Source organism: Lepidochelys kempii, chromosome 6 (genome assembly GCF_965140265.1).
Source record: "Lepidochelys kempii isolate rLepKem1 chromosome 6, rLepKem1.hap2, whole genome shotgun sequence".
NCBI lineage: Eukaryota > Metazoa > Chordata > Testudines > Cheloniidae > Lepidochelys > Lepidochelys kempii.
The window spans coordinates 2,427,482-2,453,702 of record NC_133261.1 but is presented as its reverse complement, the minus strand read 5'-3'; the positions used below and the strand labels follow the sequence as shown (position 1 = coordinate 2,453,702).

At 51.5% G+C, this 26,221-nt stretch overlaps 1 protein-coding gene and 1 pseudogene across 1 annotated transcript; both read left to right on the top strand.

The window, feature by feature from the left end:
* Window positions 1–15,092: 15,092 nt before the first annotated feature.
* LOC140913717 (perforin-1-like) lies at window positions 15,093–17,307 on the top strand. Its single transcript, XM_073350520.1, has 2 exons — window positions 15,093–15,640; window positions 16,185–17,307. The coding sequence occupies exons 1-2, from the start codon at window positions 15,108–15,110 to the stop codon at window positions 17,305–17,307; spliced, it is 1,656 nt and encodes a 551-aa protein (XP_073206621.1). The 5' UTR covers window positions 15,093–15,107.
* A 4,983-nt stretch (window positions 17,308–22,290) lies between these two features.
* On the top strand, window positions 22,291–25,497 carry LOC140912325 (perforin-1-like; annotated as a pseudogene).
* Window positions 25,498–26,221: the final 724 nt, after the last annotated feature.

Here is a 26,221-nt window from a genome sequence, read left to right as displayed (position 1 = left end):
CCTTAAGTTACAAAAAGACACAAAAACAGGAATATCCATTCCATTCAGCACAGCTTATTTTCTCAGCCATTTAAAGAAATCAGAATCTAATGCATATCTAGCTAGATTACTTACTAAATTCTAAGACTCCATTCCTGTTCTATCCCCGGCAAAAGCATCACACAGACAGAGAGAGAACCTTTATTTCTCCCTTCCCCAGCTTTTGAAAGTATCTTGTGTCCTCATTGGTCATTTTGGTCAGGGGCCAGCGAGGTTGTCCTAGCTTCTTAACCCTTTACAGGTGAAAGGATTTTTCCTCTGGCCAGGAGGGATATTAAAGGGGTTTACCCTTCCCTTTATATTTATGACACGCCTCCCAAATCACAGCTAGGGTGAAACGCTGCCTGGGATTTCTTCCTGGAGCTCTAGGAAAAACAGAATTAATAAGACACATGCACCTCTAAATATACTACCAAGTATATAAAGACTAACAATATTTTCCACATCTCAAGGACGATTTTAACCAGTTGATTCTGGGAAACTTTCATGGGAGAGTGCATCAGCCACTTTGTTAGAAGCTCCATGTGTTGGATGTCGAAATCAAAATCTTGGAGAGCTAAACTCCACCGAAGAAGTTTTTTGTTATTTCCCGTGGCGGTATGAAGCCACCGTAGTGCAGCATGGTCGGTTTGCAGGTGGAAACGCCGTTCCCAAACATATGGGTGTAGCTTTTCCAGAGCATAGACAATGGCGTAACATTCTTTTTCACTGACTGACCAGTTGCTTTCCCTCTCAGACAGTTTTTTTGCTGAGAAACACTACAGGGTGGAATTCTTGATCCGGTCCTTTCTGCATTAAAACTGCTCCCACACCACGCTCGGACTTCTTCTCTTTTTCCTTCTCTTCCTCCACATGCTTCCTCTCTTTTTCCTTCTCCTCCAGTTCTTTGGCCCTTGCCTCCATATCTTTTTTCCTTTGCCTCCATAGCTCTCCTGTGAGCAGCCGCTTGGTGTTGTGCTGCCTCCTTTTCTTTGTCCTTTGCCTCCATAGCTCTTCTGTGAGCAGCTTCTAGAGCTTTTTCTGCTTCTTTCACTGCCTCCAGTTTGGCTAACTCCTATTTGTGTAGTGCCTTGGTGTCTGTCATCTTTACCTCTCTGTTTTTAACTAACTTTACACTCAAGGGTTAGAAATAAAACAAACAAAACTTGGCTTGTAAAATTTTGCTGTGCTGTAATCAGACACCTGTTCTCTGATAGTGATCGTCAGCCTACAGAAAAATCCACCCCCCCCCCCAAAAAACCAACAACAAGAATAATAAAAATAAAATAAAATAAAAAAACCAAAAACCCTAACACCTTTTTCTCCAGGCAAATAGGCAGAAAACCCCTCTAGTTACTTTTAGGTAAAAAAAAAAAATCAGGTCTGTGAAGACTTGTGAATTTCCCTGCAGGAGATTAACTACTCTGCCTTTAGGTAGAGAAAACCTGCAATTCACAAAAGATAATTCCCTTTTGTCTCTGCTCTGGCCCCAAAGCAAAGCAAAAAAGCTTCCAACTATTCCCAGTTGGAAATCTGCTTTCCAGCAGCCCCAAAGGAAAAAAATATATTTCCTTTTAAAATCTGTGTTTCTGGTTCAAAAAATCTCAAATTGATCTCAAAATGATTTCAAGTTAATTCCACCACTCTGCCACCATGTCAAGGTTCCTTCCCCACTCTGAACTCTAGGGTACAGAAGTGGGGACCTGCATGAAAACCCCCCAAGCTTACTTTTACCACCTTAGGTTAAAAATTCCCCAAGGTACAAACTATTTTACCCTTTGCCCTTGGACTTCCACTGCCACCACCAAACGTTTATCCGGGTTTATTTTTGAGAAAGCGTTGTTTGGAAACGTCTTTCCCCCCCCCCCCAAATCCTCACCAAAACCTTGCACCCCCCTTTCTGGGGAAGATCTGGTAAAAAAAAACCTCACCAATTTGCATAGGTGACCACAGACCCAAACCCTTCGATCTTAGAAGAATGAGAAAGCATTCAGTTTTCTTATGAGAAGAATTTTAAGAGAAGTAAAAAGTAAAAAAGAATCACCTCTGTAAAATCAGGATGGTAAATACCTTACAGGGTAAATAGATTCAAAACATAGAGAATCCCTCTAGGCAAAACCTTAAGTTACCAAAAAAGACACACAGACAGGAATATCCATTCCATTCAGCACAGCTTATTTTCTCAGCCATTTAAAGAAATCAGAATCTAATGCATATCTAGCTAGATTACTTACTAAATTCTAAGACTCCATTCCTGTTCTGTCCCCGGCAAAAGCATCACACAGACAGAGACAGACCCTTTGTTTTTCTCCCTCCTCCCAGCTTTTGAAAGTATCTTGTGTCCTCATTGGTCATTTTGGTGAGGTGCCAGCGAAGTTATCCTAGCTTCTTAACCCTTTACAGGTGAGAGGATTTTTCCTCTGGCCAGGAGGGATTTTAAAGGTGTTTACCCTTCCCTTTATATTTATGACACATGCCTTGTGAGGTATCATTTAAGAAGTCTTGCTCTGTTGAACATGAATATCCTGTTGAATGGTGAGTGTTATCACTGTAGGTGAAGTTACAAGTATTTCAATACATTTGCTTCTGAAATATGTGGTAAGTGGGAAATGCACAGTATTCCTTATCCACATTTATCTGAGGCTGGGCCGGACATGTATTGATGGCCAATCAAGAAGAATCCAGACTCCTAGTGACATCACCACTTGGCCTCTCTTCTCCCGCATCTCAATATCATTGGGAAGACAAAGACTTTGAACTGGGGAGATTGGTCCCAGGCTGAGAAGGGAATCCAGCCTGTGTACAGAGAACTGTCAACAGCCTGGAACACCCAGTGGGGTGAGAAATGTTCTTGGATTCAAATCTTCTAAGTTTAACGGGCTAAGCAATTTAGACTGCGATTCTATTTTTATTTCTTGTGTAACCAACATTGACCTCTGTGTTTATCACTTCTAATCACCTAAAATCTATCTTTCTGTAGTTAATAAACTGACTTTAACATTTTATCCTTACCAGTGAGTTTGCCTAGAGGGCTTGGGGAATCGGCTCAGGCTAGAAAGGCTGGTGCATGTCCACTTTCCTTTGACAAAGTGCTGAAGTAAATAATGAACTTGCGCTGTTTAAGAGAAGGTCTTGAGCCATGTAAAACGGTACATTTCCTGGGTCCAAGGCTGGGGAGATTTGCAGATGTTTGTATCTGTCTAATTAGAGCATTCATGCAATTTAGCTGGGTGTCTCCTTGCCTGTTGTTGGCAGAGTGAGCTCAGTCCCTGGATGGGTTTTGCTGCTTGTCACTGGCAAAGCATTGTAAGAGACAGTCTGGGTTGGAGAGGTAAGAGGGCACAGTGGTGCCCCAATTCAAGGTTCTACCCTGGGGATCCAGTCACAGGGGGCAGTACAGAGGCATGGGAAATAAATTGGGGAGGGTCCAGGAGAACTCAGAGTCACACCCCCTTGGAGGAGGGGCCCAGGAGCAGAGAACACCATGCCCTCTTCGGGAGAGGGGGCGGCTATGGAAGTACAGTCCCACCCTACTTGGGAGTACAGACCCACACTCCCAGAACTGGAGTTGGAGGGAAGGGACCCCAGGGATGAGACAGCCACGCCCTTCTAGTCTAGGGAGATGACCCCAGGAGAGGAGGACCTCTGGGAAGAGCCCCAGAAAGGGCGAGGAGCACTAGGGCATGAGAATCATGCTCCCATGAGGGTATCAAACAGCCATGCCTCTTCAGTGAGGGGTTGGGACTTGGGACCATACAGCCACATCCCATGGGGTTCAGGAAGGGGTAGGGCTTAGGCAGGCAGCTGGGGGGGGCGTTAGTGTGAGTCTGCCCATTTCAGGGAAAGAGGCCACCCCAGGTCCAGCCCCAGCACAGAACTCCTGGGTTCTGGCCCCTGTTATAAGAGGGGTGTGGGGTCTAGTGGGACAGAGTAGGGGTGCTGGGAGCCAGGGTTCTCTGCTGTCTCTGGGTGGGGAGGAATCACAGAAGCCCCCAGTAACAAAAAGAGATGTTGATTTCATATTCTTTTCACAGCATCAGCGCGAGGCCGGTTTACAAAGAAGCTTTGGACGGGGGTTACCATGAGCTTCCCTTTACGGTTAAGTTCAAAACCCTCAGCCCAACAATCCCTTCCAGCCCCACTGCACCCCCACTCCACAGCGCCGCAGGGAATCAATGAATTGCTCTCACAGACTGCTCCAATTCCCTCCAGCAGGGGGCAGCGCCACCCCACACACACTTATGCACATGAGGACAGTATTTCACCAGTCAGACACGCCCGATGGGGTGGGGCCTGGAACCACAGAGCCACGCCCCCTGGGGAGTGAGGGGCCAGTAGAGCCACGGTCCCGGGGAGGGAGGGGCATTGAACCATGTGCTGTTAAGAATATAAGAATGGCCAGACTGGGTCAGACCAAAGGTCCATCCAGCCCAGTATCCTGTTTGCCAACAGTGGCCAATGCCAGGTGCCCCAGAGGGAGCAAACCTAACAGGCAAAGATCAAGTGATCTCTCTCCTGCCCTCCATCTCCACCCTCTGAAAAACAGAAGCTAGGGACACCATTCCTCACCCATCCTGGCAAATAGCTATTAATGGACTTAACCTCCGTGAATTTATCTAGTTCTCTTTTAAACCCTGTTATAGTCCGAGCCTTCACCACCTCCTCAGGCAAGGAGTTCCACAGGTTGACTGTGCGCTGTGTGAAGAAGAACTTCCTTTTATTTGTTTTAAACTTGCTGCCCGTTAATTTCATCTGGTGGCCCCTAGTTCTTCTATTATGGGGACAAGTAAATAACTTTTCCTTCTTCACTTTCTCCACACCACTCATGAATTCATATACCTCTATCATATCCCCACTCAGTCTCCTCTTTTCCTAGCTGAAAAGTCCTAGTCTCTTTAATCTCTCCTCATATGGGACCCATTCCAAACCCTGAATCATTTTAGTTGCCCTTCTCTGAAACTTTTCTAATGCCAGTATATATTTTTTTGAGATAAGAAGACCACATCTGTATGCAATATTCAAGATGTGGCGTACCATGGATTTATAAAGGGCAATAAGATACTCTCCATCTTATTCTCTATCTTTTTTTTTAATGATTCCTAACATCCTGTTAGCTTTTTTGACTGCTGCTGCACACTGCGTGGACGTCTTCAGAGAACTATCCATGATGACTCCAAGATCTCTTTCCTGATTAGTTGTAGCTAAATTAGCCCCCATCATATTGTAAGTATAGTTGGGGTTATTTTTTCCAATGTGCATTACTTTACATTTATCCACATTACCTTTCATTTGCCATTTTGTTGCCCAATCACTTAGTTTTCTGAGATCTTTTTGAAGTTCTTCACAGTCTGCTTTGGTCTTAACTATCTTGAGCAGTTTAGTATACTCTGGAAACTTGGCCACCTCACTGTTTACCCCTTTCTCCAGATCATTTATGAATAAGTTGAATAGGATTGGTCCTAGGACTGACCCTTGGGGAACACCCCTAGTTATCCCTCCCCATTCTGAAAATTTACCATTTATTCCTACCCTTTGTTCCCTGTCTTTTAACCAGTTCTCAATCCATGAAAGGATCTTCCCTCTTATCGCAGGACAACTTAATTTACGTAAGAGCCTTTGGTGAGGGACCTTGTCAAAGGCTTTCTGGAAATCCAAGTACACTATGTCCACTGGATCTCCCTTGTCCACACGTTTGTTGCCCCCTCAAAGAACTTTAATAGATTAGTAAGACACAATCTCCCTTTACAGAAACCATATTGACTTTTGCCCAACAATTTATGTTCTTCTATGTGTCTGACAATTTTATTCTTTATGTAAGCGGGGGAATAGTCCCGCTATTGTGGGGAACTTTCCTGGCTTCTGCACTACCCCGGTGAAGTGGGTTAGCGAAAGGATCCGAGTCCTCACTCCCACTTCCTTTACCCAGTGGCCTCCCTGCCCTTGAGGACTCCCCTTCCACTCTCCTGTCTGGCAGAATCCTCATAACCTCAACAAGGCTGGGCCCAGGATTCCTGGGGGGCTCGACCCCCAACCCTGCTGTGGTCACCTAGGACAGGGACTAGGGTGTCCCCACTCCGGGGTACTCTCTCTGCACTGGGCACTTCTCTGACCCACTGACCATTACATACAAGTTAAAGCAAATGCAAGTTATTTCATTGACAATTAATTTTAAAAAGAATAAGGAAAAATGGGAAAGGTTAAAGGAAACACGTCACCCTGCCCCGTGGCAGGGAACATCACAAACAGCGTCTCTGGAACGTCAGGGCGGTTCACAGTCTGCTCCTTGTAAGTCCCAGGCCTTCTCCAGCCCTGGCCGTGCTGCAGGGATGCTGTGGGTTGGACACTCGCTCTGGTGGTGGCCGCACGCTCTCAGGCTCTAAGTGGTAGGACCCAGTGTCGCCCCCGCCCTGTCGGGGTTATGATCCAAGCCTGGCCTGCAGAGCCCCTTGGCTGAGGCGTCTCCCTGTGCTGGGCCCGCTGCCCAGGGTCCCCCTCGCTCTCCCCAGCTGCTCATGACACCCAGCTCCAGACAGCTCCAGCCCCAGCTCCACCACTCGGTCTCTGCACTGCTGCTGCTGCTGCTGCTGCCTCCAGCTCCCTGGGCTGCTTCTTTGGCCCCTCTGGCTCTGGATGCTGCAGCTCTGCTCCCAGGGCAAGTCTGCTCTCTCTGGGCTGCTTTTCTGGTCCCTCTGGATCTGGCCCAGCTCTGCTCCCCAGCTCAGCTTGGGCCCCTGCTTTCTCCTTAGCTCGGCCCCACTCTGTCTGACCCAGGCAAATCCAGCTCACAGGGAGGACGGGACCTCCCTGGCCTCCTGACTCACTGATTAGCCTGCCTGCCCTGTCATTCAGGCTGACCAGGAGCATTGGCCTCTCCCCATTGTTCCTGGGGACTGTCAGTCTCAGGGTCCTGGTTTCCCATCGACCCTTCCCCCTTTTAGTACTGGGAGCTAGCAACTAAAACACCCCCACTGAATGTTAGTAAGGGGGCAACAGTCCCCTTACATTTACTACTGTTTCAACTAATCTGCCCGGTACTGACATTAGACTTACCGGTCTGTAATTGCCGGGATCACCTCTAGAGCCCTTCTTAAATATTGGCGTTACGTTAGCTATCTTCCAGTCATTGGGTACAGAAGCTGATTTAAAGGACAGGTTACAAACCATAGTTAATAGTTCCGCAATTTCACAATGGAGTTCTTTCAGAACTTGTGGGTGAATGCCATCTGGTCCCGGGGACCTGTTACTGTCAATTAATTCCAAAACCTCTTCCAATGACACTCCAATCTGTGACAATTCCTCAGATTTGTCACCTACAAAGATCGGCTCAGGTTTGGGAATCTCCCTCACATCCTCAGCCATGAAGACTGAAGCAAAGAATTCACTTAGTTTCTCCGCAGTGACTTTGTCGTCTTTAAGTGCTCCTTTTGTATCTCGATCATCCAGGGGCCCCACTGGTTGTTTAGCAGGCTTCCTGCTTCTGATGTACTTAAAAAACATTTTGTTATTATCTTTTGAGCTTTTGGCTAGCTGTTCTTCAAACTCCTTTTTGGCTTTTCTTATTACATGTTGACACTTAATTTGGCAGTGTTTATGCTCCTTTCTATTTACCTCACTAGGATTTGACTTCCACTATTTACAAGATGCCTTTTTATCTCTCACTGCTTTTTTTACAGGGTTGTTAAGTCACGGTGGCTTTTTTTTAGTTCTTTGACTGTGTTTTTTAATTTGGGATATACATTTAAATTGGGCCTCTATGAGGGTTTTCTTCGAAAAGTGCCCATGCAGCTTGCAGGGATTTCACTCTAGTCACTGTACCTTTTAATTTCTGTTTAACTAACCCCCTCATTTTTGCATAGTTCCCCTTTCTGAAATTAAATGCCACAGTGTTGGGCTGTTGAGGTCTTCTTCCCACCACAGCATTTCATTGTCATTATCACTCTCCTGGTCAGGTGGTCGACAATAGATCCCTACTGTTATATTCTTATTCGAGCCTGGAATTACTATCCACAGAGATTCTATGGAACATGTGGATTCATTTAAGATTTTTACTTCATTTGATTCTACATTTTCTTTCACATATAGTGCCACTCCTCTGCCCCCCCCTCGCACGACCTGTTCTCCTTTCATAATCTCCCCAGCCTCCTACCCCTCCCCAGGGCAGCAGAGGGACAAGAGAAGGAGGCTGCTTGGTGTAGAGCCCGTGCTCAGTTGGGGAACAGGCCCCCCCATGTCTTGGGGAACAAAAAGCAAACCCCCGTGGGGGCTCAGGAGAGGGAGGGGTCCAGGAGATGAGACAGTTACAGCCCCAGGAAGAAGTGTCTGATAGCCACGCCCTTAGAGTGAAGGGGAGCAGCCTGGGAGCACAGAGCCATGCCCCCATGGACCCAGAAGAATTATGGATTCTAGGGGAGCAGACAGCCCAGAGAAAGTGTGGGTTAGGGGCTCGGAGCCATGCCCCCCAGGGACTCAGAAGGGGGAGGAGCCCTGGGGGGCATATAGCCATATAGAGGGGTGGAGATCCTATGAGGGCTGAGCAGAGCAAGGAGCCCCAGGGGGATCAGAGGGCCATGCCAACGTTAGGATTGGGGGTTACCAAAGAGCCAACCCCCCAGAGGGGGTGGGCCCCAGTGGCACACAGAGCCACCCCCCGCAAAGAGGGGCGAGGGGCCCCAGTGACGCAGAGAGCCATGCCCCCAGAGCGGGGAGGGGCCGCAGCCGCGCACAGAGCCACGCTGTCGAGAAGGGGTGTGGGGCTCAGGCCGGCACGGTTGGAGAAGCCCTTGCTGCATTTGGGTCATTCGCAGGCAGGGGCGGAGACGTTCGGGCTGACGCAGATCATAGGGCAAGGCGAAGGCTTCCCCGCCCCCGGGGCAGGTGGGCGCCCCGGGACCTGCCTCCTGGTGCTCCCCCTGCTGGTGGCACCACTCTGCCCCGGCATCAGGGAAGGCGGCCCAGCAGAGGCAGCAGCCGTACAGCGCCATGGCCCCTGCCTCCTCCCCGTCCCGCCGCTAGCCATGCGTCCGCTCGTGCTCGTGGAGGCTGGAGGAGACCACAGAGGTTTTGCTGCAGCGGTCGCACTGGAAGGGCCGCTCGCGCGAGTGCGCCCGGTGGTGCCGCGTGAGATCCCAGGAGGCCAGGAAGGTCTCGTCGCACTGCGGGCACGAGTAGGGGCGCTCGCCGGTGGGGATCCGCTGCTCCGTCCTGTCGAATGTCTTCTCCTGGTCCAAGAACAGGAGGGCAAGCGACAGACCATCCCTACGCCCGAGCTCCAGGAGGTCCCGGACCAAAAACAAATGATCAAAGATGGTGCGGCCTGGGACGGTGTAGGTCTGGTTGGATGGACCATGTCCACCAGCACGGACCCCCGCTGCAGCGAGATGGCCTTCGCAACGACGTTGTAGTCCGTACTGAGGAGGAAGACGGGATGCCAATTCTGAAGGTCACAGAGGTCCCCCTTCTTCGGTAGCAAGGCGAGCACGGCTCACCTGCATGACAGAGGGAGGATCCTGCTCCCCAAGGACTAGCCCCAGACAGTGACAAGGTCAGGCCGAGCATGTCCCAGAATACGCAGTAGAACTCCACGGTCAGCCCGTCCATGCCCAGAGATTTATTGGTAGGCATACAGTAGGAACTCTTTGTTTCAAAGCTTGGTTCCCAGACCAGTTTGTGGAAAAATACTGACATCCCAAGTGGAATCCAGAGACCTGTGGTCTGATCACATGCCCTTGCGTTGTTTGTTTACAAGCTGGCCAAAATGCCCACAGGAAGGTTAAGCTATTCCAGTCCATTGTCTTTGCTGATGGGCCACCAGCACTGTCCGGCTTCTTCATTGTTGTACCAGAAAGTCTAGTTGTGCGTGTCACGTAGAATAAGCAAGATTGAAATACAGAGATATCGTCAATATTCCTAAATTTAGATACAAAAATGATACATGCATACACACAGGATAATCAATTCAGAAAATTGTATCTTTTCCAATGACACCTCACATGACCTGTCTTGTAGAAAATGCATTATAATTATGCCATAATCATATCATAATAATATTACGATGAGAAATATGGCATGCAGTGTCACACCCATGGGTCCAGCTAGCCCAGTATCCTGCTCCAACCGCACCACTCCTGAACAGACCCATGGTCCCATCTAGCTCAGTATCCTTCCCCCTCCGTGCCACTCTGGATTAGACCCATGGGCCCTTCTAGCCTGTTATCCTGCCCCCGAGAAGAGCCACAGGCCGATCTAGCCTTGCATTTTGCCCCTCCATGTACTCTGATTTGGGGGGCAGGATATTGGGGGGGGTTCATGCAGGTCCCCACATCTGTACCCTGGAGTTCAGAGTGGGGAAGGAACCTTGACAGCATGTATTGTACAAAACATTTCATTGTCATATCACAGTGTTGAATATGGGGGTTCCTGGCTGTTATTTTGAGGTACAGCGTGCCACACCCCCACCCCCAGCTTGTATCTCCATGGGGGGGAAGGAGACAAAAGCGGATAGGGGGCATGCTGGGATGGAGTGAGGGAGACCCTTGGTAGAATATATGGGGATGCAGAAAGTGGGGTGACCCCTGGCAAGATAATGGGGGTGAAGGGTGATGGGTCCTACCAGCAAGGGGTGAAGGAGTGAGCAGAATCCCCTGATGGGGGAATATGGGAACTGTGGGACCCTGGGGTTGGAGTCCCAGGTCATGAAAGGGTGGATAGAACAAAACTTGGGAGAACAGAGACAGAGAAAGAAACCTCAAACCTGCTCTATTGCAGCCAAGGGTCATTGTCCCCCGCTCAGTGCCCAATTTCCCCACCTCCGCCCCAGCCTGCCCCACAGGGCCAGGGCATTGAGCTTGCTCTGGATTTACCCAGGGATCAGAATCCTGGCCTGATTCCATTGGCATCGGTGGGGTGGCTCTGTATTTACAGTAGGGTCCCTGAGGCACTAGGTGCTGGCCCCAGTGTGGCACTAGGGGGTGCTGTGCTGCAGGGCTGCGGCTCAATAGGGGGCGCTCTTCCCGGGCATGCAGTGCTGGCCCCAATGACTCAGTGCAGGATTTGTCTCACTGTGGGTTCCTTTTCAGCCTCTCTAGCTCCTCATAACCTGGGTTGACACCTACGGTAGGTGCATTTGATTCACTACATGAGTGGAACAATTGCTGGCCACAGCTTCCTTCCCAGCTGGCTGTGGCTGGGGGTGTAAAGGGGGGCAGGATCTCAGTGCTGGGTGGAGTGTGAGGATGGTTGAGCCACTGAGAACACAGGAGACCTTTTGCGCTGCCTTGATGCACCTTCAAAGCGCGTCTCTCCCAGCAGAGACACAGACCAACCCTGGCTGCCGACGGGCCCCAGAGCCGAAATATACCTCAGCTTGAATCCTGAGGCAGGTGAGTGATGGGTGGGTCTGCTCATACCCCAGCTGAGATCGGGAACCCCACTGCACCAGGCCCTGCACAGACCCCGGCCAAGATCAGGGACCCCATCAGTCTGGGTGCTGCACAGACCCATCCCAACTGAGATCTGGGCCCCCTAATGCTGGGCACTGCACAGAACCCCCCCCATTGAGACTGGGGGCTCTGTCACACCAGGTGCTACACAGAACTCAACCAAGATCATGGTCCCCAGTCCCTCCTGCCATAACCCACTCGATCCCACTCCCCTCCCAGTGCGACAATAGAACCCAGGAGTCCTGACTCCCCCTCCACCCTACATCTGCTAACCCATTTCACCCCAAACCCCTGCCAGAGCAACAAAAGAACCCAGGAGTCCTGAGTCTCAATCCAGTGCCCCAGCCACTAGCCCACGTTGCCACTCAGCTTTTGATCATTAATTTATGTAGTTGATACCTTTCATATCAGGGGCATCTTGCAATTTCAGGCTGTTTGATTTTCTATTGGCAACAAAGCAGTGGGGGACAGCAGATCTGGACTGAGGAGCACCGGCAGAGTGGGGGGGAGGGAACCCCAAGGCTCGGATTGCAGGGGGACTGGGGGCTGGCCAGAACCAAGCAGTCCATATTCAAATGCGTTTTTCCTGCCTGGTTCTGCTGGGGTGAGTTCAAACATTTACTGTCCCCTCCCAGTCCGAGCCTGCTACCCTGACAGGATGCAGAGCTGTCACCCTTTCCTGCCCCACAGCCAGCTTTGCTGTACAGTTCCAACCCAAGTGGAACACAATTCAAATCGACATTTAACACAGCATCCCTTGTGGTTAGTAAGGCAGGGGATGCAAAGAGAAGTGTGAGGTGCTCAAAGCATCTGGGGCGGAAGAAAGAAGACAGGATAGCAGGCTAGATGGTCCCTTTAGTAATGCTTTTGATACCTTCTCGCATGACCTTCTCATAAACAAACTAGGGAAATACAACCTAGATGGAGCTAGTATAAGGTGGGTGCAAAACTGGCTGGAAAACTGTTCCCAGAGAGTAGTTATCAGTGGTTCACAGGCTGGAAGGGCATAACAAGTGGAGTCTCACAGGGATGGGTTCTGGGTCTGGTTCTGTTCAATATCTTCATCAATGTTTTAGATAATGGCATAGAGAGTGCACTGATAAAGTTTGGGGACGATACCAAACTGGGAAGGGTTGCAAGTGCTTTGGAGGATAGGATGAAAATTCAAAATGCTCTGGACAAACTGGAGAAATGGTCTGAAGTCAATCGGATGAAATTCAAAAAGGAAAAATGCAAAGTACTCCACTTAGGAAGGAACTATCAGTTGCACACATACAGAATGGGAAATGACGGCCGAGAAAGGAGAACTGCGGACAGAGATCTGGGGTTCAGAGCAGATCACAAGCTAAATATGAGTCAACAGTGTAACACTGTTGCAAAAAAAGCAATCATTCTGGGATGTTGTCATAAATATAAAGGGAAGGGTAAAGCCCTTTAAAATCCCTCCTGGCCAGAGGAAAAATCCTCTCACCTGTAAAGGGTTAAGAAGCTAAAGGTAACCTTGCTGGCACCTGACCAAAATGACCAATGAGGAGACAAGATACTTTCAAAAGCTGGGAGGAGGGAGAAAAACAAAGGGTCTGTGTCTGTCTGTGTGATGCTTTTGCCAGAGACAGAACAGGAATGGAGTCTTAGAACTTAGTAAGTAATCTAGCTAGATATGTGTTAGATTCTGATTTCTTTAAATGGCTGAGAAAAGAGCTGTGCTGAATAGAATGACTATTCCTGTCTGTGTGTCTTTTTTGTAACTTAAGGTTTTGCCTAGAGGGATTCTCTATGTTTTGATCTAATTACCCTGTAAGGTATTTACCATCCTGATTTTACAGAGGTGATTCTTTTTTTTTTCTTCTATTAAAAGTCTTCTTGTAAGGAAACTGAATGCTTTTTCATTGTTCTAAGATCCAAGGATTTGGGTCTGTGGTCACCTATGCAGATTGGTGAGGATTTTTACCAAACCTTCCCCAGGAAGTGGGGTGCAAGGGTTGGGAGGATTTTGGGGGGAAAGATGTTTCCAAACTACGTTTTTTCAGGAACCCGGATAAACGTTTGGTGGTGGCAGTGGAAGTCCAAGGGCAAAGGGTAAAATAGTTTGTACCTTGGGGAAGTTTTAACCTAAGCTGGTAAAAGTAAGCTTAGAAGGTTTTCATGCAGGTCCCCACATCTGGACCCTAGAGTTCAGAGTGGGGAAGGAACCTTGACAATGTATTAGCAGGAGTGTTGTAAACAAGACACGAGAAGTAATTCTTCCACTCTACTCTGCACTGATTAGGCCTCAAGTGGAGTATTGTGTCCAGTTCTGGGCGCCACATTTCAGGAAGGGTGTGGACAAATTGGAGAGAGTCCAGAGAAGAGCAACAAAAATGATTAAACGTCTAGAAAACATGACCTACGAGGGAAGATTGAAAGAACTGAGTTTCTTTAGTCTGGAGAAGAGAAGACTGAGGGGGATGTGATAACAGTTGTCAAGTACATAAAAGGTTGTTACAAGGAGGAGGGAGAAAAATTGTTCTTCTTAACCTCTGAGGATGGGACAAGACGCAATGGGCCTAATTGCAGCAAGGGCAGTTTAGGTTGGACATTAGGAAAAACTTCCTACCTGTCAGGGTGGTTAAGCCCTGGAATCAATCGCCTAGGGAGGTTGTGGAATCTCCATCACTGGGGATTTTTAAGAGCAGGTTGGACAAACACCTGTCAGGGATGGTCTAGATAATACTTACCCCTGCCTTGAGTGCATGGAACTGGACTAGATGACCTCTCGAGGTCTCTTCCAGTTCTATGATTCTATTATTCTATGGGTCTACTCTGGGTAGCAGGGAGGGGTCAGGATATTGGGCTAGATGGGCCCATGGGCCTGATCCAGGGCAAAACGGAGGGAGCAAGATAAGAGGTTAGATGGGCCCAGGATCTCTTCCGGGTGGTAACATTTCCTGCCTTCTTTCCCCAACAGCTGCAGTGTCAAGGTGGCAGCGACAGACGCTAGGGCTGATGCTGACCATGAATAACCCCAGAAAATGACCCTCCATCAGTAGTCCAACATAACCAAATCCACCACATGGCGTGGTCACAAGGGGGCCCCAGTAGGTTCTACGGCAAAGCCAGTCATGCCTAGCATGACCCAAGCTCCCGCTGCTCTTGCCGGTTAAAAAGCCACGACATGGGTTGTGCGTGGCTTTGCACTGTCCCCTAGTGGCCAGACCCAGCCACTGAATCAGCTCACTCAGTACAAGCCACGTGGCACCGCCCTCTAGTGGCCCCATTGAGGAATTGCAATGACGTATTATTATATTGCGCACCGTAGAGTGGGAATGTGAACTATACCTCCTCCTCGTAGTTAGTGATGGAATTCCAACATCTGGAAAACAAGGAGGAGAGGGAATTGATGCAAATTAGATACTCTGTAGTCAAACATGCAAATGAGGCATCACGTCATTTGTGTAATGCCTCCTAGAGCCCAGAGTTTTCGTAGGTGTGCAATAAAACATGGCTGATGTCATCGGTGGTAGGTGGATGTCTCTGTCTCTACAACAGAGATAACTTACAGAACCGCCTGCCACTGGATTGTCACTAATTCTGGACCTCTGTGTGTCTGTTCCTCTAGGCTGTTCAGAGGCTGACGGCCTCTCCTTGGTGCGGGAACCCATCATATCAGCCATGCCCAGATTTGGTGCCTTCATCCCCCTCCTCTTCTTCATCTTCCCTGGGGCCTCCTCCCATTGTCACACAGGCACGGTCAATGAATGCAAGAATCACACGGCCTTTGTGCCCGGGCACAGCCTGGCTGGGGAGGGCATCGATGTGACCACGATGGCCAGAAAGGGGGCCTATCTGGTAGACAGCAGCCTCTGGCAACATCAGGACAGCACCTGCACCCTGTGCCGGAACCGACTTCAAGGAGGGCAGTGGCAGAGGCTGCCACTGGCCGTGGTGGACTGGCGGGTCCACGTCTCGTGCCGCCGGAAGCTGAGCAGCTCGGTGCAGCAGTCGGCCATGGGCATGATGGATTCGGCGGCGTCCGCGGTGCAGAATGACTGGAAGGTGGGGCTGGACGTGCCTGTGAAGCCCAAGGTTAATGTGCAGGTGGCCCTGGCTGGATCACATTCCAAACTGGCCAGTTTCGTGGTAGACCACGCGCGAAAGGACAAATACAGCTTCATGAGCCACGAGGTCTCCTGCGGCTATTACGGGTGAGAGCCAGCTTGGGTCAGGAGGGCTGATCTGGAATTGGGATCAGAGCAATACCACACAGAGATACGGGGCCTTTCCCCTCTATGGGGTACTGGCTCTGATCCATGCCCAGGACGGGGGACTGGCTGTCTCAGGGGTCCATTGAATGTGACACAGAACGTTTCCTCTCTAGGGAATGCCAGATTCAATCTGGCCCCAGGGCGGGGGACTGCCTGGCTAGGAAGGCAGCAGGGATTGGGACATGGAGCCCTTCCCCTCTAGGAGATGGCGGTTACCACCTAGGACTGGACAGCTATGGGGGATTTTCTTCTCGTGTGTGTCAGGACAGCCTTGCGACCTGCTGTAGCCAGAGTAGGGGATGTCTGTCTCAACTATCAAGCAGCTGACAGTATCCCCAGCAATGTGGTCAAGTTCAGCTGACTGGGTGACTGCTTTGAGTAGGAGCTACCTGCTTAGATCATTGCTTGTGGGTTGGTTAGGGCCTTAGGATACACTGCTGTCTCAGTAGGCTAAGCACACTCCTTGCCTTTTGTCCCTGACCAGATTCCGGGTCAGCGAGACGCCCCCGCTCACCAGCCATTTCACTCGGGCGCTGAAGAACCTCCCAGAGCAGTACAACAGCAAATCCAAGGTGGAGTATCAGCAGCTAATCAGCAACTACGGCACCCACTACGTGTCCCAGCTGCAGCTGGGGGGCCGGGCACGGGACGTGACAGCCGTGCGGGTCTGCGAAGCGTCAATGAGCAGCTTGAGTGACGACGAGATCAAGGACTGCTTGAGTATGGAGGCGGGTGTGAGTATCGGAATGGGCTCAGTCAAGGGTGGGCACAGCAAGTGCGAGGAGAATAAGAAGAAGGGGAAGGTCCAGGGGAGCTTCCACGAGACATATCGGGAGCGCCACGTGGAGGTGGAGGGAGGAGAGAGCACGACTGATGTGCTGTTCTCCAGGAATGATGCCAAGGTCTTCTCGGCCTGGAAGGAGAGCCTCGAAGCCAGCCCCGGCCTGGTGTCCTATTCGTTGCACCCCATCCACATGCTGGTGGAGCAGGACGACCCCAAGCGGGAGGCTCTGAGGCGGGCGGTGAGTGAGTACATCCGTGAGAGGGCCCTGTGGAGGAATTGCACCCGAAGCTGCCCCCCAGGGACTCAACGCAGCGCCCATGACCCCTGCTCCTGCCTCTGCCCCGGGGATACCATGACCGACACCATGTGCTGCTCACGGGAGCGCGGCCTGGGGAAGCTGATGGTGACAGTGAAGACGGCCAGCGGCCTGTGGGGGGATTACTTTACCGCTACGGATGCCTTTGTCAAGGTCTTCTTTGAGAGAAGGGAGATCCGGACCAGCACCATCTGGAACAACAACAATCCCGTCTGGAACGTCCACTTAGACTTCGGTACCGTCCGCATCACCAGCACCAGCAAGATCCGAGTCCAGGTCTGGGACGAGGACAACAAGTGGGACGATGACCTGCTGGGAAGCTGCGACATCCCGCTGGTGTCTGGGGGGCCCCACCAGAAGGATTGCTACCTGAACCACGGCCGCATCTGGTTCCAGTACAGCCTGCGCTGTGGGCCCCACCTCGGGGGGCCGAGCTGCTCTGATTATGTCTCCCAGCCACCCCAGCTGGGAACAGCCAAGGGGAAGGAGTTGGAGGCCTTCTGGTGAGCCTCTTAGATAGGAGATCGGAGAGGGGCATGCGTGTGCATTGGTCAATAGCACTCCCTGTCCAACCATTTGCTAGTTCCCGCTCTGCTGATGCTGCTGAGCTTCATGCTGTCCCTCCTGCTTGGGAATCGGGGTCTCCTATGCCCATAAGAGACGTCTGCTCCTGTGGGTCCGTTATCCTCACAGCTCCCTCTGGGAAAACATCCCATCAAGAACCGTCCATTTCAAATCCATCAGACCAGCCTGTCCAATGATTCCAAGCATCCAATGTATCCATCCAATCAACAAACTAATGTATGTACCTACTGCATACCTGTTCTCAACCTATTTACCATTTTGGGTTGCATATGCAGGGGAGGTTGCATTGTGGGTTGCAAATGCGGCTCTCTATGTGTTATTTTGGCCACATCCGCAGTGCATATATATTATCTGTTTGGCCCTCAGATGTGACACGAGCGTCAGCTGTGCGCTGACTGGGGCACAAGCGGCTGCGGGTTGAAAACTACTGATCCAGTGCATCCAATATAACTAACCAAGCAACCAACTAAGGTCTTAAGTACATCCAACCAACCAATGAATGTCCCAAGTACATCCAACCAACCAGTCAACCAAGATGAGCAGGCCGGGCAACCAATCCACCGCCCCATGTCTTCAGCCACCAACGGTATTTATCTGTCTAGTGTATCCACTGGGAAACTGATGTTCTCTGCAGGAAGGGATAAGGTCCAGAGCTTAGCCCTGTCCTATTGCGGCTTCAGTGATCAACCCTCTGTAGAAATCTGAAGATATTCCAGGGTGGACATGGTTCAAAACACCCAGCAGATGGGCCGGGGTTCCAGGGGGAGGATTCATTAGGGGGCTGTTCCCTAAATGTTGTTTCTGTTGCTTTCCACAATTACCCAGCTGCTTTGGGGTTAGTTATATCATTATAAATACACAGGCCCCACCCACCAACCAGCTGGATGTTCTCTGCTCAGATGGTCGTCACAGGTGATGACGTATCACTCACCGTCAGGAAGCTTCAGAGTTAATACCCAGGAGAACATGCCACAGGGCTATTGATTGAGGCTGTCAGCAGGCTCAGGGAGATGGCACTGCATTGGGGTCACATTTGGGAAGAGCAAATTCTCCCTAATTCAGGGATTAAAGATTCTTCCTGTCTCACTTCTACCTGCATCTGTTGAGAGCCTAGATCAATAGCTCCACAGTGCACCTCACTGATGATGGGTGTGGTTAACTCTGAACCCTACTGACTGCAAGTTAAACATCTCCAGCCCGGAAAACTGCCATGCAGCTTTGCAGCACCACTGCAAAATGATTTGTTTCTGGGAGGATTCCAGGTCTCTGGATCTTTGCAAATGTATCTCCCTGCCTCAATAAACATGTGTGAAATCAAATTTCTAAGCAGGAAGTCTTGTGATTTTTCTAACCTCAGTGGTGTTACGAATTATACCTGGTAGGACACGCACACAACTGCTGCGAATTATACCTGGTAGGACACGCACACAACTGCTGCGAATTATACCTGGTAGGACACGCACACAACTGCTGCGAATTATACCCGGTAGGACACGCACACAAGTGCTGAGAATTACACCTGGTAGGACACGCACAGTTCGAATCTAGGCTGAGGCACAGAAATAAAGTCCACAACTGCAGAGTTCCCAAAAGACACTAAGTTTATTACGTTCGAGTGTGGTGCCCCCCTGCTAGCCAGGAGGGGACCCTGAATGCAGATTATACAAAGGTTATATACCTTTTAGCAAAGCATGTTGCCCTCGTGCATCGGAAACCTTAGCCAATAAACAAACCCTTGTCTTATCTACCACCTATCCCTGCTTGGTGCATTCCTCGTGCTATACCAGTATGTTAATTACACAGCATGGTCCTAAAACCATGCATCAGTAACTTTTATTATCAGGATGGGAGGCCTCACATCAAGGCCAAGAGACAGGGAGTTAGAGACTGACAAAAACCAGATACTGGGAGTCAAGGCAGGCTGGAGACAAGGAGGAGGATTTTCACAGGGATTCAGTATCTAAGGATCACTCCTCCTGGTGTATGATGTGCTGGCATTTAAACAATGGTGGGCCCCAAACCAAAATGGAGTCACATGTGCTAACTTTTCCTTAACAGTGGGCTGGACCTAGATCTAGAGTAGAAACGAGCGGCTACAATACATGTTTGGGAACACTACGGGGAGCTCTGGGATATAGGGAAGCAAGGCTGGCAAGACAGGGGAGCTAGACAGCTGGATGAATTTGCTGCAATGGGGAATCTGGTGTAATGTGGCTAATGCCAGTCAAAGGAAGTGGCTTCTGTCTGGTGTGGTGTGGTGGGTGGGTGTGACGCTCTGTACCTCGGGGGAGCATCCTAGGTTGCTGACCTAGGCAACAGCAAAAGAATCTGTTAGACTCTCGAGGGAGTCACCCCCTTCCTTTGGTCAGTTTGGGACTGCAATGAGGTAATGCTCACCTGACTCTGAAGGGGGTCGGGGGTGGGGGGGCAAAGCCAAGAGAGAAGAAAGGACATGGTAAAAGGGAGAGACATTTGCCATGCTCTCTCTCTCTCTCTTCCACCTACATCTACGGACACTACACCAAGCGAATGAAGCGCTGATCAAAGGGGAGAGTTTGGCTGCAGAGCAGCCAGCCAGCCTGTGGTAAGAAGCATCTAAGGGCTTGGCTACACTTGCGAGTTACAGCGCAGTAAAGGAGCCCCGGGCGCCCTAGCTCACTCCCCGTCCACACGGGCAAGGCCCGTAGAGCGCTCTGACTCCACAGCTACAGCGCTGCTGGTCTCCACCTCGGTGAGTGGAGTAACGTTTGCTCCGCCCCTCCTGGAGCGCAGCGGCGCCAATGTGAACGAGGTGTTGCATTACTGCGCTCTCGACAGCCTCCGGAAACGTCCCATAATCCCCTTAAGTCAAGTGGCCACTCTTGTCATTGTTGTGAAGTCGGCTGCAGGAATGCGGAAATGCCCGTTGAAAGCTCCGTTTTGGAGAAGCCGGAGAAAAAGTAAACATTTACTGTTTGCTTTGAGTGAGTGAGAGAGAGAGAGGCGGGGGGCAGAAGGGGGGTCTGAACTCACAAGACAGCATGCAGACACACTCTCAGAACCCCAAAAACCCACTCTCTCTCCCCCCACATACACACAACACACTCCCTGTCACACTTCACCCCCCCCCCATTTGAAAAGCACATTGCAGCCACTTGCATGCTGGGATAGCTGCCCACAATGCACCGCTCCCAATGCCGCTGCAAGTGCTGCAAATGTGGCCACGCCAGTGAGCAGTCCGTGTGGACAGACTGCAGGGCTTTCCCTACTGCGGTCTACGAAGGCGGGTTTAACTCACAGCACTCTACATCGGCAAATGTAGCCAGGCCCTAAGTTTGTAAGGGCATTGAAAGCGTTAAGATCAGCTTAGAATGTGTTTTGCTTTTATTTCATTTGACTGATACTGACTTCTTGTGCTTTGACTGATAATCAGTTAAAATTTATCTTTATAGTAATATATCTGTTTGTGTATTCTACCTGATGCAGTGCGTTCGGTTTGAAGCGTGTCAGAGACTCCCCTTGCGATAACAAGCCTGGTACATATCAATTTTATTGTTAAATTGACGAACTTATATACGCTTGCAGCATCCAGCAGGCATAACTGGACACTGCCAGACGGAGGTTCCCAGGATAGTGTCTGGGACCGGAGATATTGGCTCGTGTCGTTCGGTTGCACAATACAAAGAGCAGCTTGAATGCGAGAGGTTGTGTGTGAACAGCCCGGGAGTGGGGGTTCTCACAGCAGAGCAGGGTAAGGCTGGCTCCCAGAATCAAGCATTGGCGTGACCTAGCAGATCACCAGTCCAGATGACACCAGAGGGGAACGTCACAGTGGGAAAGAGCTACAGGGAGATGGGCCATGTTATTAGGGGGTATTAATATCCCCCAGCTGATATTTGCAAGACACTGCTATTGCCAAGGGATCCAGAAGGGGATATGAGGAATTTTCCTTCTAAGGGGATTCAGCTCTGATCTGGCCTTAGAGCAGGGGGATTGGCTATCTCAGGGGGCTGGGGAATGGGACACAAGGCCCTTCCGCTCTTGGGGGCGCTGGTTCTGATCTGGCCCCATGACTCTGATCTGGGCCTTTGTTCCAGTCTCTTTCAGGCATCTCTTGTGGGTGGAGAGGCCATCTCTTGAGCCAGCTGAAGACAAAATGGAGGGGGTTCCAGGGCCTTTTATATTCTTCCTCTTCTGGCCAGAAACCCCTTGTTCTTGTGTGCAAAGTCACAGCAACAAGATGGAGTTTGTAGCCACATGGACAAATCACATGTCCATGAATGATTCAGCTTTTTGCAGGCCGACACCAGTGTTTACATGTTAGTTTGAACGTTCCCAAGGACAGCTCACATGTGGATTGGCGTCTCCCAAAGTCCACTGTCAATTAAATATTTCTTGACTAGGCACTTACTGAGAATAGTCCTTTCTCAAGAAGCTGACCAAATGCTTCCCTGAGGCTAATTAGAATCAAACACATTGAGATACAAGTCCATAGCCAATATTCATAACTTAAAATACAAAAATGGTACACACATACAGACAGCATAAGCATAACCAGCAAATACAGTCTTTCCATAGACACCCAATTTGACCTCCTCTGTACAAGACTTGGTGCAGCCATAGGACCCTGGTTGCAACAATGATCTATACGGTCACAGTTCATGTCAATAATGTCACAGCATGGTGGACTGGTGAGGATCTTTCCGTAGCGTCCTCCTGCCCCACTACACACCAAGTAGCTTCAGAGCATGTCCCTGCAAAGTACCTGGCCTTAGCTGGCACGGCCCACTTCCAACCCACTACCCCCTGGCCCTAGCCCTTCCCTCTACCCCAGTGCCCTGGGGCTAGGATTCACACTGAGTGTGAATCAGCTAGTTGCTGAAGAGCCCTGACAGGGAAAGCAGGCTGGGCAAAAGTGGGCGTCCCATGGCAGATGGTGGAGCCGAGATGAATGGGAGAGGAGATAAGGACATGGTGAGGCTGATGAGACACTGGGGCCAATATAGGTGACTCGTAGTGTTGCTCTCCTCATAGACCCACTAGTGGTTGGGGGGGTAGGGGGCGGGGTGCAAAAATTCATCCCAGAGCCCAGATCAGGAAACGAGGAGCCACAAAGACCAGGTCAGGATGGGGGCTGGGAGGCAGGAGATCCCAGTGCAGCATGCTCCCATCTGTAGGCTACCTCTGCTCCAAGGGGCTGAACGCTAAGGTCACGGAGCCCAGGTCGGGAAATTGGGAGCCATGCGGCCCACACCAGTATGGAGCTGGGACATAGCCCATCCCAGAGCAGAATGCTCCTGCTGGGAAGGAGACCAGGAGAAAAGGGGGCCTGGGAGATGTGACACGACGGGGGTGGGGTTCCCGTATCCCCCTCCCCTAGACTCATGGCCCCCTGCCTGGCAAATGTAGCCCCTATGAGTCAAGCTATAGCATCAGAGCCACACAGCCGAGTTTCTAGAGGCAGGAAGAGCAGTTCTGACCACGTGGCTTCCTCTTGCCCCTCTCTGCAGCCGCTCAGCACTGGGGCAGGGAGAGAGCGCCTGCGATGTCAATGATTGGGTTGTGGGGGGAGACCCCAGAGCTCCCTGCCACGCCCGCTGTCAGGACAGTCAGAGCTGCCCCTCCGTCCAAGCCTGGGCCTTTCTCATCAGGAGAGAACCTAGGGGTCCTGCCTCCCACCCACCCAGCTCACCCCAAACATTAAGCCTTTGTCATGAGCACTCACTGGAGAGGTAGAAATCTTTACTGTGAGATCTGTTAAATTGCTTCTTTCTCCCAGATCTAGACCCCAGAGATATGAAATGTTCAATGTCTTAAGAAGTTCTATCTATCTGTCCCCATAACATATTTACAGATCAATCTAATCTATCTATCCATCCACATTCACCCCCATCTCTCTCTCTATCTCTCTCTCTCTCTCCCAACACACCCTCGTATCTATCTATCATCTTATAAGTCTCTGGCTTTCAGTAAACTGCACTTTTGTGGGTATCACTTCTGTCATTCAATTGTGTGAAAAACACTGCCCCACCAAACAAGTTTTACTAACAGAAAGTGCCGGTGTGAAGAGCTCTTGGTCAAAGAGATTTTCACATCTTCAATGTCAATACCTGCGATCCACAAACAGCATGTCAGGGGCATAGTCCTGCCCCCCCGAATCAGAGGGAGACCTTGTGCACTGCCTTGATCCACCCCATCTGGTGGACAGCAGCGACTGGAAGCGTCCAAATGGCACCTGCACCCCGTGCTGGAACCAACTGCAGGGAGGGCAGTGGCAGAGGCTGACGCTGGCCGTGGTGGACTGGAGGGTCCACGTCTCGTGCCGACAGAAGCTGAGTAGCTCGGTGCAGCAGTTGGCCATGGGCATGTTGGAGTTGGCGGAGTCCGCGGTGCAGAACGACTGGAAGGTGGGGCTGGACGTGCCTGTGAAGCCCAAGGTTAATGTCCAGGTGGCGCTGGCCGGATCACATTCCAAACTGGCCAGTTTCCTGCCAGACCACACGCGGAAGGACAAATACAGCTTCATGAGCCATGAGGTCTCCTGCGGCTATTACAGGTGAGAGCCAGCCTGAGTCAGGAGGGCTCATCTGGAGATGGGATCACAGCAACACCACAAGGTGACACAGGGCCTTTCCCCTCTAGTGGGCTCTGGTTCCCATCCCAGGACAGGAGACTAGCTGGTTTAGGGAAGCAGGGAATGAGACATGGGGCCTTTCCTCTGTAGGAGGCGCCAGTTCACATCTGGGCTGGCCAGCTATGGAGAATGTTCTTGTCCTGTGTGCCAGGACAGCCCAGAGGCCTGCAGTGGCCAGAGCACGGGCAGTCTGTCAGGGCTATCAAGCAGCCGGCAGTATCCCCACAAAGGTTGTGAGGTTTGGCAGACTGAGTGGTTGCTTTGATCCACCTGCTTATATCCTTACTTGTGGATTAGCTGGGACCTTAGGATGCACAGCTAATGACCTCAGCTGACTCACCGGGCTGAGCACACTTCTTCTCCTGTGTCCCTGACCAGATTCCTGGTCAGCGAGATGCCCCCGCTCACCAGCCATTTCACTCTGGCGCTGGAGAACCTCCCAGAGCAGTAGGACAGAAAATCCAAGCTGGAGTACCAGCAGCTAATCAGCAACTATGGCACCCACTACATGTCCGAGCTACAGCTGGGGGGCCGGGCGTGGGACGTGGCGGCGGTGTGGGTCTGCGAAGCGGCAATGAGCAGCTTGACTGACGACGAGATCAAGGACTGCTTGAGCATGGAGGCAGCCGTGAGTATCGGAATGGGCTCAGTCAAGGGTGGGCACAGCAAGTGCGAGGAGGAGAAGAAGGGGAAGGTCCAGGGGAGCTTCCATGAGACGTATCGAGAGCGCCACGTGGAGGTGGACGGAGAAAACAGCACGACTGACGTGATCTTTTCCAGGAGTGATACCAAGGTCTATTCAGCCTGGATGGAGAGCCTCAAAGCCAGCCCCGGCCTGGTGTCCTATTCGTTGCACCCCATCCACATCCTGCTGCAGCAGGACGACCCCAAGCGGGAGGCGCTGAGGCGGGCGGTGAGTGAGTACATCCGTGAGAGGGCCCTGTGGAGGAATTGCACCCGAAGCTGCCCCCCAGGGACTCAACGCAGCGCCCATGACCCCTGCTCCTGCCTCTGCCCCGGGGATACCATGACCGACACCATGTGCTGCTCGCGGGAGCGCGGCCTGGGGAAGCTGATGGTGACAGTGAAGACGGCCAGCGGCCTGTGGGGGGATTACGTTACTGCTACGGATGCCTTTGTCAAGGTCTTCTTTGAGAGAAGGGAGATCCGGACCGGCACCATCTGGAACAACAACAGTCCCGTCTGGAACGTCCCCTTGGACTTCGGTACCGTCCGCATCACCAGCACCAGCAAGATCCGCATAGAGGTCTGGGACGAGGACAACAAGTGGGACGATGACCTGCTGGGAAGCTGCGACATCCCGCTGGAGGCTGGGGGGCCCCACCAGAAGGATTGCTACCTGAACCACGGCCGCATCTGGTTCCAGTACAGCCTGCGCTGTGGGCCCCACCTCGGGGGGCCGGAGCTGCTCTGATTATGTCTCCCAGCCACCCCAGCTGGGAAGAGCCAAGGGGAAGGAGGTGGAGGCCTTCTGGTGAGCCCCATAGATAGGGGATCGGAGAGGGGCATGGGTGTGCATTGGTCAATAGCACCCCTGTTCCCCAGAGCATTTCCTAGTTCCCACTCTACTGACACTACTGGTGGGTGCTCTGCACCCACTGGCAGCCCCCTGCACCCCCACCCCAGCCCCCTTCCCCCTCTGCTCCGCCTCCTTCCCCTGAGCGCGCTGCGTCCCGCTTCTCCCCCCTCCCTCCCAGCGCTTGCCGCCGTGAAACAGGTGTTTCGCGCAGCAAACGCTGGGAGGGAGGGGGAACGCGGCGCACGCAGGGAAGAGGCGGGGCCAGGGCGGGGATTTGGGGAGGGGTCTAATGGGGAAGGGAGGGGGCGGAGTTGGGGCAGGGACTTTAGGGAAGGGGTTGGAATGGTGGCAGGGCCGGGGCGGGAAAGGGGTGGAGTCGGGGTGGGGCCGGGGGGGCGCCTGTGGTCATGTAAAGTTGGCGCCTATGGTCATGGCCCCCCTGTCTGGCACATGTAGCCCCTCTGACTCAAGCTGCAGCATCGGGGCACGCTAGAGCCTCACGTCTGAGTTTCTAGCGGCAGGAAGAGCGGTTCTGACCACAGGCTTCCCCCCGCCCCTCTCTGCAGCTGCACGGCGCTGGGGCAGGGGTAGAGCACATGTGAATCAGGGATGGGGGAGTGGGGGGAGATCCCAGAGCTCCCTGCCACACCCGCTGCCGCGCCAGTCAGAGCTGCCCCGCCGTC